Source organism: Balearica regulorum, chromosome 3 (genome assembly GCF_011004875.1).
Source record: "Balearica regulorum gibbericeps isolate bBalReg1 chromosome 3, bBalReg1.pri, whole genome shotgun sequence".
Lineage (NCBI taxonomy): Eukaryota > Metazoa > Chordata > Aves > Gruiformes > Gruidae > Balearica > Balearica regulorum.
In genome coordinates, this window is record NC_046186.1 from 106,906,245 (window position 1) to 106,919,957 (window position 13,713).

The following is a 13,713-nucleotide window of genomic DNA, read 5'->3' on the forward strand; positions in this document are numbered from 1 at the left end:
ACGCCGACGCGGAGAGTGCCCGCACCTGGCCTGCCAGAGCCCCGCAGGAGATCCGGCGGCGGCGGGGCTCGAACCCGCGACACCAGGCGGTCGGGTGGCCAGCCCGCTCCGCTCCGCTGTGTCGGGGCAGGCACCAACGGGAGCCTCCACCTCCGCCGTGGGCGGGGAGGTGCCTGCCGGCATCCCGCCGCTCCTGCAGGGGTCGCTGTGGCAAACGCTCCTCCCGCCGGGCTCCCCTCTCTGCGCCGCCGCGCGCCCTGCCTTCACCGCCCGCGCTCCGCCAGCGGGGCCAGAATCTCTGAGTCACGCTCTTCGCGATTGGACCGCCGTTTCTCGACGACCAATGGGAGGTGTCGGTTTGCGGTGACGCAGCGCCCGCCTTCGGCGCCATCTTGCCGCCGGCGGGGGGAGCGGAGCACCGTGCCGGGCCGGCCCCGCCATGCCGCACTACCAGGCCTGGGAGGAGTTCACGCGCGCCGCCGAGAAGCTCTACCTCGCCGACCCCATGAAGGTGGGGAGGGGCCCGGGCCGAGAGGCCTCGCGGGAGGGATGGGCCGGGCCTCGCCTCGCCTCGCCTCCGCCGCCCGCGGTAGGCCCGGGGAGGAGCGGCTCTGGGGTGAGGCGGTGGGCGCCGGTGGCACGGGCATGGTGGCTCCGGCGCTGTCGCTTTGTGTCCTCCCGCTGCCCCGGGGAGGGGCAGCCGATCTCCTGAGCTCCGGCGGGCCGCCCTCGCCGGGCCGTGGAGCCCGCTGCCAGCCGGGCGTTGCGGCCTCCCGGGGAGGATGCGTGTCCCAGTTCGGCCCTGGAGCCCGCTGCGGCGCCTCGCAGGGACACGGGCAGTGCTCCCCGGCGGTGACCGGTTGGAAGGGCCTCTCGAGGTGCGGTTCCAGGGGGAGGCGGGAAGCAGCAGCAGCGAGGAGGGGGGTTACTCGCTGGTGTCGCCTCTGACCTTCCTTTTGCACGAAACAGGTGGTAGTTCTCGTTTAGAGCCCCAAAAATGTGCACGGGGGATGGGGTTTCAGGTGCGGTTATCAGCGACAGCTGTGAACCTCGTGAACCGAACTTCAGAGACGCTGTGCTGCTTTACAGTCCACTTCTGTGTTAAAAACCAGGTTTAGGTGTTCTGTTGAATGAAAAGTGTATCGAGAAGTGCTTTATTTTAGGAGTTTACAACATTTAAGACTGTATCCTTTGAATTTGTCTTCCTAAAAAATTAAAGGACCCGTTAGCTTATACACTGCGTTGTTGCCTGCAGCATCATTCTAGACTGGAAGGTGTTTGCTTCGTAAAGAGTTATTGTTCTAGGGATTAACCTTTTGGTATATCACCACTTTTTGTTTCTGGTAACTTTTTCAGGAGTATAGTTTGTGCAAATGTTAAAAGTAACTTCAGTCTTCAGAAAAAGTGTTATAATTCAGCCAAAAAGCAGCACAAAAGATAACACGGAGCTCGTATACCTGAGAAAACTTCAGTAAAACAGGCCTAGTTTTCCTCGCCAAAATGAGGGGACATAGAGAAACCTTCAAAAGTGGTGTTTAACATTTGCTTTTAATTAGCATAGGTGATCACTTTATATGCAATTGCCACCTATCTACTTATAATAAAATTGTCCTGTTTTACTTTCTTATGCTCTCTAACACTCAATTAAATGAAAGAACTCAGAAGGGATAAGGGGCTTCCAAAGGCAACCTCTTCCCATCCATGGCAATAAACTTGTCTATTTTGGAAGGAGTTCTTGTAGGCCTCAGACTCACGTACTCCTTTTAATTAGCCAGAGAACTAGCCTGAGGAGCTTTTGTTTGTAATGGGGCTTGTCAAAAACTTAAGGAAGAACAAGAATTGAGGGCGATGGGTTGTGTGTTCTTTGTGGGCTGGTGAGCCTACGTAGTGGTTGGTCTTGCCTTTTGCGAGAGCAAGTTATCTGTCAAGTCTGTACCTCATGTGGCAGCCTCTCCGTTGCTTTTGGGCCTGCTCAATCAAGAGCTGTACTGTTATACAGCTGCTGTGGGGAGAAGATGGTAGTTTAAGAAGGCTAAATCTGTGAGGAGATCCATTGGAACAGGAATTTCAAAATTATTTTGTAGTCAAGGAGTTTGTTGACCATTAGCATGGGTTACTCGGTACAACAAAGACCTGTTTACAGTGTGAGTGCAGAATGTTCTCAAAAGGATACCTTGCTTTGTTTCTAGTTACTGATGCAAACTGAGTCTAGAAACAATAGATACAAAGTCTCTGGCCAGTTCTGCATTCAGGAGGAAGCATTTTGTACTCAGTCAGTTGCTGAGGATGTTGATTTTTATCACTGTGGCTTTGAGAACTTTGGTGATTTGAAAGTCCGGAGAGACTGCAGCTAGCTTAAAGCTCAGGGCAGGTGACTACAGTAGTAACTGTTTTAGTGAGAAAAGTTGAATCCTTGCTTTCAGGCTTCAAATTTAGCCTTATTGAGTGTTGAAAGGAATTTAATTTGAAAGAACTCTCGTCAGTCCACTAATTTTAGTTACTCTAAAAGTGTTATTGTTTATCTTCCCTTTCCACTTGCAAAAACATCAGCAGAGCAGCTATTGAAATAAAGTTAGTGACTGGAAATAATGACTTTTTTACGTTACAGTTTAGGTACCATAGAAGAAAAAGCAGTAACGTTGACCTTAGTCCACTCAGTTAATCCCTTTCAAGTCTTCATGTAAAACTAAGGGGTTTTAAGTGTTTCAAGCTTACAAACACAAGCTTCCAGTTAGTTTTTCTGAAGTGTGATATATGGTGAGGGGGTGTCTTGTATTGACGTGACTCTCGGAGTTTATTGGAGTTGCTGAGGTCTCTACAACTGTCATTGCTGCATTTACAGTGGTTTTTAACATGCCCTGTGCTAAGCTTCCTGATGCTGCCCTAATACTAGTTTAACATGTTAGGCAGGGAAATGTGATCATTCAACTTCCACGCAATCCTGGCTGTAGGATTAGTGGCCACCAGAGCTAAGGACCACCACAGAGGTGGTGAAAATGTGAAGCAGTACGTAATTGTAATAAAAGGTAGTCTGAGTTTGGGCAGATATCCTTCAGATATGTTCTGAGAATTGTTAGCTGTAATGATGATTCTTTAAATGTTTGTCGTTTCAGGTGCGGGTTGTTCTCAAATATCGACATTGTGATGGGAACCTCTGTATCAAAGTAACGGATGATGTAGCTGTAAGTACAGGATATATTCCCCTTTCAGGGCTTATTGTACCTCTCATGGACTTCTATTTTGTTGTCAGTCAACTTGGGAGCTCTTAGCCGTTGCCTTGAGAGTGCCTGACAGTTTTCTAAAAACTTGTGCTCAGCTTTCCGTAGTTGCTGTGTCTGGGACTGACACTGACCTGTGGTTCAACTCTGCACAGTCCAGGAAAAGTTCTAGCACTTCTGTGTTCTTTATGGGTGTTAACATAATTATTTTAGGATTCTATGAAAACAAGGAAAATGAGCACCACAAAAATCTTGGACCCTCTCTCTATCTCAAAATGCTTCATGGAATGGCATTGGTAGCTTCTGCTGAAGCATTTTGGGAGCATCTTCAAACAGATGTATTTACTAGTGTGAGTGTGGTCCTTTTTATTGGCACAGAGTGGTGACAACTTCTAACTGTAGGCTAAGCTCCATCTTTGATTATGAGACGGTGGAGTGATTGAGACTGGAAGACAAGATTCACTTGCAATTTAGAGTTCTCATTTTCTGAAATACTGTTATGGTGTTAGTTATGCATTCAGTAAAAACCGTGGAATGTGTACACAACGTGGAATTCTGCAGCCTCCTTCCCAGGGCTGCTCCGTACAAGGAGGTGGAGCAGCTGTGCTTACAGGTTGCCCTTGTTCTCCAGAGTCTGGGAGGGCGCTTAGAAGCGTGGGGGGGTTAGGATGTGAGATGGTGGGCAGCAGGTACAAATATGTCAGCATGCATCAGTGTATGCATGCTGATGTGCATGCCAGTGACAGGTTCTTGGTGCTAGTGATGTTACAGCCAGGTTGGTTTTCTGCAGTCCAGGGTAAGCTACAATAGCCTGCCCTTCTCTTATTTTCAGACTTGAAAAAAATCAGATTTCTTCCTTCCAGGAAGAGTAGTCTGGCATTGGGATTTCCAACACCTGGGAGAGGCATGACATTCCAGAAATGACACTTCTTGATAGGGTAATAGGGCTTGATGTGGGTGAGGTGGTGAGCGTGGCGCACTGATAACAGTGGGAAGTGGAGGGTGATGCAGTTGAAATCTTCCATGGGGAAGTTGGAATCAGGTGATTCCTGAATGTGAAGTCTTGTCAGTTATAGGCCTTTTTACCTGCTTCCAGTCATGGAAAGCTGCTACACCTGTGGCAGGGCAGGGGATTGGTTTTGTGTTGGTTTTGGGGCTTTTTGTTTGGTTTGGGTTTTTGTTGTGGGTGGGTTTTTTTTCCTCTGGAGGTGGGATGAGAAGTTTTCCTTGATGCTCAATCTGCAGGACTAGCTGAAGGAAAAAATAAACTGTTTTCTACTGTGTGTCTCTGCCAGCATTGAATTCCTATTTTAATTCAAAAGCTGCTGTGTTGACAGCACTCAAGAATGGAGCATTCTGGGTGTTTCTCATTGTTAAATCAGCCTGGGCAGTCATACCCATGCTGTACAGGTGTAAGGAATTACTTAGTCTGCAAAAAACCCCCCCAAACCCTAAGCAGTCTTTCTATGATAAGTCACTGGCACATTACTCTTGTTCCTTTTGCGTTTAACAGCTTGTCATGTGGAGTTCCTTTTTATCTTAATCAGATGCTATGTTCCTTGTGTAGGATAGATTTTGCTTGGGGTAGGGGATCCCCCTTCAGTGGGAAATACTGAACTGATTTTGTCACTGGCAGTGTAACATTAAGGACTCTGAAGGCAAAAGAAACTTACTTTCAGAATGAATGTAGAGAATAGGAAAGTAATTTCAGGTTTAAAATCTGGTTCTATTTTTAGACAACACAAACAGGAGTGTCTTTAAAGACAGCTTTAAACCCCAGGTGCTGGCACCTTTTTGGAGAGAGAAGAAACTAGGATTAATCGTGAGCTTCCCTATCTTCAAAATGGAAGGCATAAGGCTTTCAGAGAAACTTAAATGTAAACACAGATGTGTGCGTATTTTAAAAAGGGTAGATGTGTGTTGGTGCTGCCTCACCTCATGGTAACATGCCACAAATGAACATTTAAGTAATTACCTTGTTTTGTGTGTTCGAAATTTGTTGCAACTATAAACAGAATAAAAACAGTTCAAGTGAAATCTGATATTAAGCAACTTTCTCTTACAGTGTTTGCTGTATAGAACAGACCAGGCGCAAGACGTAAAGAAGATTGAGAAATTCCACAGTCAGCTAATGCGACTCATGGTGGCTAAGGAATCCCGCAGTGCTGCCATGGAAACAGACTGAATTGCTGAAAATAAAATGAGTGCTCCGGTCATATTTCACTGGAAGAAAATATCTCTTGGATTTGAACGAATACTGGGACAGGAGATGCTTTTATGTACTGAAGTAGACTGATGACAAGTCTGAAGCATTTTTCCCCCCCTAGACTCTGCTTCGGAAAACTAGGAAAAGAAATGCTTTCAATTGAAAGCTTATATTTATTTTTGGGAATCGAACAAGAAACTATTCTTACACATTAGGTATGCTAAGAAGACAAGTAAATATTTTCAAGCTACAGTACTTTAGTCTAAATTTGATGCGCCACAAGCATATTTCTGGAAAGTTACTATCAAATTTCCTATAGATTTCGTTGTGTTCATATCTTATGCTGGTGTATTCTCACAGTGAGAAGGTTTATTAATGTGACTAATACTGTAGCATGATGACTGGATCTAATAAATGCTTACATAAATGATATACTTCAGTGGGGTTTAGAAGAATGGGTGTTTTCTGAACTGAAATGTTCAAATTGCCAATTTGTATTAGCACTGTCACTAGCAAGATTTTTGATTTTAGTATTGATCTTGGTCATAAGCTGTGCAACGTTATCTGTGATACAGTCTGTAGAACTGTTATATAGGCTAAATAATTAAACTTCTGTATTTTAAAAATTGAAGTAAAACTTCTCTTTACTATAGCTAGAGATCAGTGAGAAACTGGGAGTTTCTTTCCTGCTTATGCAAATACTGTTATTAAAAAATAGTCAGTGGCTTTTTTCATACTTGAACTATTTTATACTAGCAGGGGGAACTTTTCTCATCCTTGCTTCAGGCAGAGTTGAAGTTTATCAGCAAGACAAATTCTAGAAGTTCTTGCCTATTATGTTAATAGAAAAAAAAAAAGCAACCAAATGCTACCCAGAGTCCTTATTTTAGCAGCTTGCTAACTGTGCATTTTCAGATGTTACAGATGGATATAAGCCAACTGAATAAATGGATGAAAACCAGCTCAATAAATACTTAAATACCACTGTCAAAACCAGACCAATGCTCCTGTGGCTTAGACTTGTTTCTCATTGTTACCTCTGGTGGGGTGATGGAAGCCTTAATTGTCTTTTACAAAGGCTTTTTTGCTTGAAAACCCAGTAGCTGAAATTGATACTTGCTTTGACTAGATCTTGCATACTTAAAACCAGATGAATATTTTAATGTAATTATGCTGTTGGTATAACTAGGCTTTCCCAGGACCGATGTTTTGGGTTAAACCCAGCCGCCAAAGCAGAGCCGCAAAAAGACTTGTCTGTAGTTGCATTTATATGTAACAGAACAATCTACTTAAATAGCTATCTGCTGTCACTTACATAAAAATAATTGAGCTCCTTGGAAGCCATGGAGTTCCCACGTTTGCCATGGGCTCAGAAAAAAAGCCTAGGCTTGAATATTGCATTAGAGTGCCCTTTCAGCTGAATATATAATGTTGCATATTGTTGGAAAATACTGCAGTGCTAAATTCCCAGTGGCTACTCACATTCTAGTCTACAGGAGTGACTGGTACATATGTAACATTTTTCTTTTTGTATTGGCTTTTGAAATACAAATAAATCTAGAGAGAAGGCTGAACTTTGGTCATTGTTTAATAAGATACTGTAATGCTGAAAATTTTCCTTGATGGTCCTATTATCTTGTTAATGTAGTGTATTAAGTAGTTAATTTCTGTCTAAAACAGTGTTCTGCAATATGAATGGTTGCTACACAAAACCATACAAGCAAACATTTAAGCTGTTAAATTGGCAGGTGAAAAGGCTGCAGCTATTTTAGTGTAGTTGTTGGACATCTCTTATGAATTGATTTGGCGTGTAGATGTCTTCTGTGAGCTGAGCTACAGAAAGGCTTGAGTGGTATTGTGCATGGAGGATAAAGAGACAAAGAATACTGTGGGCAGACTTGGTGTACCAAGTGGCTGAAAGGCTTAAGCTCTATACTTGAGCAGGTTTTAGAGGGGGGGCAAGTACAGTCCTATATATTAGAGTAGTAGTTGTCAAGTAAAAAGAGGCAGGGAAATGGATTTCTGCTTTTCTAAATTCAGAAATTATTGCTGTAAAACCATAAGGAAGTATTAATGCTACTTTCGTATGAGCATGTGTTGTTAAGCTTGTTCTCTGTATACTCAGAAAAACTGTGGTGGTTCTGTGCAGTCATAATACATGAGAATACTGATAAAGCTACTGCTTAAAAAAAAAAAAACTTTTGGAAACTTCTTTAGAAAAAGACAGCTGCTTCTTGATTTTGTCCTCAAATTTTCAGCAACTTCAATGCTGTGTTCATGGGTGGTAGAAAAGCTGTGAACTCAAAAGCTCTGCCTATTCTTGCTTATACTCTTGTTGAGAGTGTGCGTGCATATGTACACCGATCGCTTTCCTAATAAACTTTTGGTGAGTTAGTCCATCCTACTGCCAACTACTTGAGTGTGTCCACTGGTGATTGAAAGAAATCACCTTTAATGTGGCTGATGCGCCGCAGGGACAATGGAATTCGTTGCACGTGAAGCACTGAATTTGGCAGCCCGGCGTGTCAGCAGACGCTTCTGATCACTAGCTAGGAGTTTGTGCCAAATACAGGCTGCAAACAGGCAGCTCGGCACCGGACAGGCAACCTGTGCAGCTATAGACAGATAACCTTTGCAGGAGAAGTGGAATGATTTGAAAAAAAAAAACCAACATTTTCCCATGCTATAGCTAATTTTGTTGCTGCATGTTAGTTATCTTGAGTAATTGTTCTGTTTTGTGAGAATAGCTTAATAAAGAATATGGGTCTTGTTATTGCACAAAGAAATTGGATTAGTTTACCCATGGAATTTATTCTGGTTTTCTGGTGTTCTCACTTCCTGGGTTCTCCGAGTGTCTTCATTTCAGTTCCTCCTTTGTGCACAGCACATAAGCTGACTTTTTCTGAGCTCTCTCTCTCGCGTGCAACTACATCACAGGTAATTCTGGATTACAGGAAGATCCTTAAATTATCTGTGGAAGTGAGCATTTTGGTCACGGGTCTTTGGTTTAGAGATCCTTGTGAAAGAGGCCTTTGTTTCCACTGAAGTCCTCACCTGACACTTTTAAGAATGACAGATTTATTCTGGGAAATTGGATGCTTTGGTGCCCAAGTCTGTCAAATTGGGAAATGGAACTGAGCCAACCAGGTGCTTTTAAAAATGTTTTAACTTGTCAAAATAATTCTATTTCATCTCAGTAACTTCCTTCCTGTGGTATAAAAGTGGGTAATATTCAACATTTTGCTGTAATAAATGTGAGGAAACCCTGGTTTCTGCCAGATGCGGTCAGTAAGACTTAGATGTATCATTTAGTACCATAGGTTGATCTTAAAGGCTTACTTCATCTGGAAAGTGTGTTAGCCCTCTTGCTGTAGGCAGAACAAATCCTCTCACTTCATCCTGAGTAAGGATGGCAACGCGCTGATGTCCCCCGATGCACCTCTGCTTCTTGCACTTCTGTTCCTGGCTTAGGGGAAGATAAAATTCTAACACCGAAATGATACTGTAACCAAAGATTAAATTCAGTTTGAGATCTAAAGTGGAAAAATGAATGTATAGCAAATAGGTGGGGGTTTTGTGTAAAACTTACTCTCATTTAGCCTGCAGGTTCTGCACGAGTCCAATTTCCTTCAGGAGTCGGTGAGCATTAGTGGGTGACCTTAGGGAGTAGGAGCTTAGCTGAAAACAGTATTATCCTTTGTACAATGCTCTGTGCTGAGGTAACTTTTAAATCTAATTAACTGAAACAAAGCTGTTTTGGTTAAGCATATCTAAGGAGTCTTCTTGTGAAGATCCTTTCAGAAAGTATCTGCTAACTTTTTTTAAAGGAAACTAGTTGATGAAGAACTGCATCTAGTTTTTGCCTAAGTTAATAGTGATTTGCTTTTCAAGACATGGGGGTGTCCATGCTGAAAAGCTGATACCACTTTAAAGGTAGATGCTGCATGACTCAAGATAACACAACTGTTTGTTTATAAAGATTTTATCTTTGAGAGTTCAAGGACTGGTATTTAAGTACAGGCAAGCGTTGAATTGTCTTTGTTGCTGGGGATGACATAAAAACATGCCTTTTATCTCTTACTACTTTTACAATAAGTAGATTCTTTAGACTGACGTCCAGATAAACCTCCCCACCTTTATGCTGGGCTGAATGATCTCATTTGAATTACTATGCACTGAAGGCAGATGTGGGGTTTTTAGTCTGTAGAAATGTTATTTTTGAGATGAGAACAATGCAACAATATTTTAGAAGCAGATTAGATAGCAGAACACAGCATGGTAGTTTGCTAACCACTGCTTATTATGCAGATTTGTCTAGGTCCTGTAACTTTTAGAACAGACTAAATGTTCTCAGGAGAATGTGGGCTTAAGCTGGACGGTATAAAACTAACGTCTGTGGGAAGTGAGCCAACAAAAACATGGTCACGGTGTGATAGCAGAGTTAACTGCCTCCATGCAAGTACAGGCCCTATTGTTGAACATAGTCTTTGTTTCTAGTGAAGGTACGTGCTTATTTGCTTGTGCTGTGCCGAAGTTAGTTATACGTGTGAGTTCTCAGAGTCCTGTAGTGGGGACGCAATAACTTTCTGCCATTCTAAAAACATCTTAAGTCATGAGTGACTGTGGAGGGTTGACCCTGGCTGGAAGCCAGGTGCCCACCAAAGCTGCTCTCTCACTGCCCCTCCTCAGCTGGACAGGGGGGAGAAAATATAACAAAAGGCTCCTGGGTTGAGATCAAACAGGGAGATCCCTCAGCAACTACCATCATGGACAAAACAGACTCGACTTGGGGAAATTAATTTAATTTATTGCCAATAAAATCAGAGTAGGATAATGAGAAAATAAAAACAGATGTTAAAACACCTCCTGCAATGCCTCCCTTCTTCCCGGGCTCTACTTCACTCCCAAATTCTCTACCTACTCCCCACCAGCGGAGCAGGGGGACGGGGAATGGGGGTTGTGGTCAATTCCTCACACGTTGTCTCTGACGTCCTTCCTCCTCAGGGGGAGAACTCCTCACACTCTTCCCCTGCGCCAGCATGGGGTCCCTCCCATGGGAGACAGTCCTCCACTACATTCTCCAATGTGAGTCCTTCCCACAGGCTGCAGTTCTTCACGAACTGCTCCAGCATGGGTCCCTTCCACGGGGTGCAGACCTTCAGGAACAGACTGTTCCAGCGTGGGTCCCCCACGGGGTCACAAGTCCTGCCAGCAAACCTGCTCCAGCATGGGCTTCCCATGGGCCACAGCCTCTTTCAGGTGTCTCCATCTGCTCCAACGTGGGGTCCTCCATGGGCTGCAGGTGGAATCTCTGCTCGCCATCGGGGCTGCAGAGGAGCCTCTGCTCTGGCACCTGGAGCACCTCCTCCCCCTCCTTCTGCACTGACCTTGGTGTCTGCAGAGTTGTTGTTCTCACACATTGTCACTCCTGCCTTGGGCTGCAGTTGCTGTTACACAGTAGCTTTTTTCCTTCTTAAATACATTAGAGGCATTACCATGGTTGCTGATTGGCTCGGCCTTGGCCAGCGGCGGGTCCGTCTAGGAGCCGGCTGGCATTGGCTCTGTCAGACACAGGGGAAGCTTCTAGCAGCTTCTCACAGAAGCCACCCCTGTAGCCCCCCCGCTACCAAAACCTTGCCATGCAAACCCAACACAGTGCCATCTCTGAGTGCTCTTACTTGAAAATGCCCAGTCTTCTAGCAGGAACCAGTGTGCTCAGCCCATCAGTACTCCCCATACAGACGGTTCCTAGGTGTTGTGAACATTGATATTATAAAACTAAGATTATAGTGTTTCTCTTAAACTGTAATGTTGGTATTTATAAAAGTGTTTTCTATTTAAATCAAGACCAGCTCTGAGGATATTTTGCTTTGTGTAGCCAGTTTTGATTTTGTGCTCGCATTCTTCTGTCCCCTTTTTCATGGTGATTCTTAGTCATTCTGTTAGAACTTAAAACATCACTCATACTGAGAGGTCTGGGAGATATTGGGGTTTTTATTTCCTTTGAAGTTGTGTTTGCATGTTGGGTTCATTTTTTCTCTAGAAGAAGTGGTATCTCTTCATAAAAGGACTAATCTGCGTTCTTTGGCTTCTACTGAACAGAATCTTCCTGAGTATAGGCATGTGTTTACAGCAAGATTTCAAAGACTGGTTTCTTGGAGAGGGGACTGAGTTTTCTGGACACCTACTGAATGGCTTTGCTGGCTGGTAGTGAGCAAATGAGAATGTGCTGTTTGCATTGGCTAGCAAAAATAGTATTTTAACTGGATTGCTCATGTATGTAAATACAGCCATCTATAATACAGTTCTGCTATCACTATGCGGCTAAAAGATGAAAGGCTTGCCTCAGGGCATTGACAAATGAGCTCTGGTAAACTGTGCGTGTGGCTTAGCGATGTTACCTCCCGAAGGCATCTGCTCCTTTAAGGAATCAGCAGGCAGGAGGATGAACTAATGCCTCCGACATGTCCCTGTGAAAGTCAATGTCTTCCTTTAAATTGCCATAAAGATACCTTTATAAATTTGGGGGCAGGAGGGAAACTGACCTTTTCAGTGAGTGAGTGATGGTTGGGGGGGGGGGTATTTATTTTTTTTTAAACACATTTGCTGCGGCAGCACTACCATATGGCTGAGGGCAGTAACCAAAGACATAAGCAAGATTCACCAGGGATTGTTCGTTTGTGCCCAGGAGCAAACCTTCTCTGTGTCTGACCCACATAACACGTGACTGTATTTAAACATGCAAATAACCAACCATGGTTTTTAACAGAGCAAACAGCTGCTTTGCAAATAGCTTCTTAACTACTGCAGCAATATTCCCCGTTGATCGTCTAATAAAGGTGCAAAGACTGGGACTCCACACCAGCCTCAGTCAATATAACAGCTGGCTGCTGATTCCTGTTGCCTCTGTTGTGCTGATTCTAGTGTCCCTCAGAGCCTCAGCTGAACCATTTCGATTTACCAGTGCATCAGAAAACTCCTTAATGCTCTGGAGAGCTGCTGGTTCGGTGTTCTGCCTGGTTAGTGTGCTGAGATGGCTTCACAGAAGGTCAAATGAGTGCTGCAGCGGGTGAAATGGAGGGGTTGAGAGCTCCCAAGAGGGGTGAGGAGAATGATGGGAGCAAAAGAGCCAGCAGGTAGGTTGGCTTAGGCTGCCACAGAATCACAGCCTAAGTAACTTGCACGTTGTAATCTCCTGACTTGCTTGTAAAAACCTCCTGTCTCATTAAATGCTCTGTAGTGTATGTGCCATCCAATGTTTACCTAAACACTAGATATGTCTGAATTTGTTTCTGTATCATTCTAGTTCATATGGATGGCGCTGAAAGTGTGGAACCAAAGATTGTAGATGATTTTCTCCTTACAGCCTATAACACTCTGCTAGCCTCTCAAATGGAGTAACAGGAACCGAACGCACGATACAAGGTGAAGATTATATCATGGATTTATAAACTGTGCTGCAATTCTTAACATTCTTAAAGTGCTGATGTTGGGGTGGGGGTTTAAGAAGGGATCAGCATGTTGAAAGGTGTATGTGACTGCAATAGTAACGGTTCGGTGTGCAGTAGCTCCAAACCAATAAATTCTTAAGGTGCCTCCAGAATACATCTGGGTGGCCAACCCTGGCAACACAAATAGTGAAACACCTACTGGATATGATTTCACTGGTGGTGAGAACGGACTGTTCTGATTTCATGATCTGAGAAGAGTTTTCCTTCCTCATTCTTTTGACTTCTGTATTAAGCTTCCTTCTTTTCTGACTCTTCATTCTTTTCTTCTTTTTCATTTGTTTTACACTTACTCTTTCTCTTTAGATCTTTAAGACATGTTCCTCATTTTCCTATATATAGTTGGTCATGGTGACTTTTTGGTTGGCTTGGGGGAAAAGGATTGCTATACAGTTGCATCTTTACTTTCTTCTACTTGTGGGTGTTAATAGGTTCTCTTTCTCAAATCTGAGCTTTGGTAGAGGGAGATTCTGCATTATCACGCTTGCAAGGACTACGTGTGTAGGTGTCACAGAAGCATTAATAATAAACTGCATGACCAACTTCCTTATCCAATGATAGTACAAGAAAATATTTTTTCTGGATATCAAAACCAGCATTTAGGCATTAGCGAGTGAGAAGTTCCTTCACCTCAAACTCTGTGCTGGATTATCTACCTAGATTGTAGCAATTCATTTACTTTCCTGTAATGCAAATTGCATACTACTTGACATTATTATCTTTGGCTGATGACTGTCTACCAGTCTACAACTCGTAATGATTAGATATCAGCAATTCTCCA

The 13,713-nt window shown here is 43.7% G+C and overlaps 1 protein-coding gene across 1 annotated transcript; it reads left to right on the forward strand.

Moving 5' to 3' along the window:
• Window positions 1-353: 353 nt before the first annotated feature.
• On the forward strand, window positions 354-6,998 carry SRP9 (signal recognition particle 9). The gene is made up of 3 exons (XM_075749385.1): window positions 354-511; window positions 3,114-3,182; window positions 5,284-6,998. Exons 1-3 carry the CDS (start codon window positions 440-442, stop codon window positions 5,401-5,403), a joined length of 261 nt encoding a protein of 86 aa, XP_075605500.1. The 5' UTR covers window positions 354-439; the 3' UTR covers window positions 5,404-6,998.
• The last annotated feature ends 6,715 nt before the right edge of the window (window positions 6,999-13,713 follow it).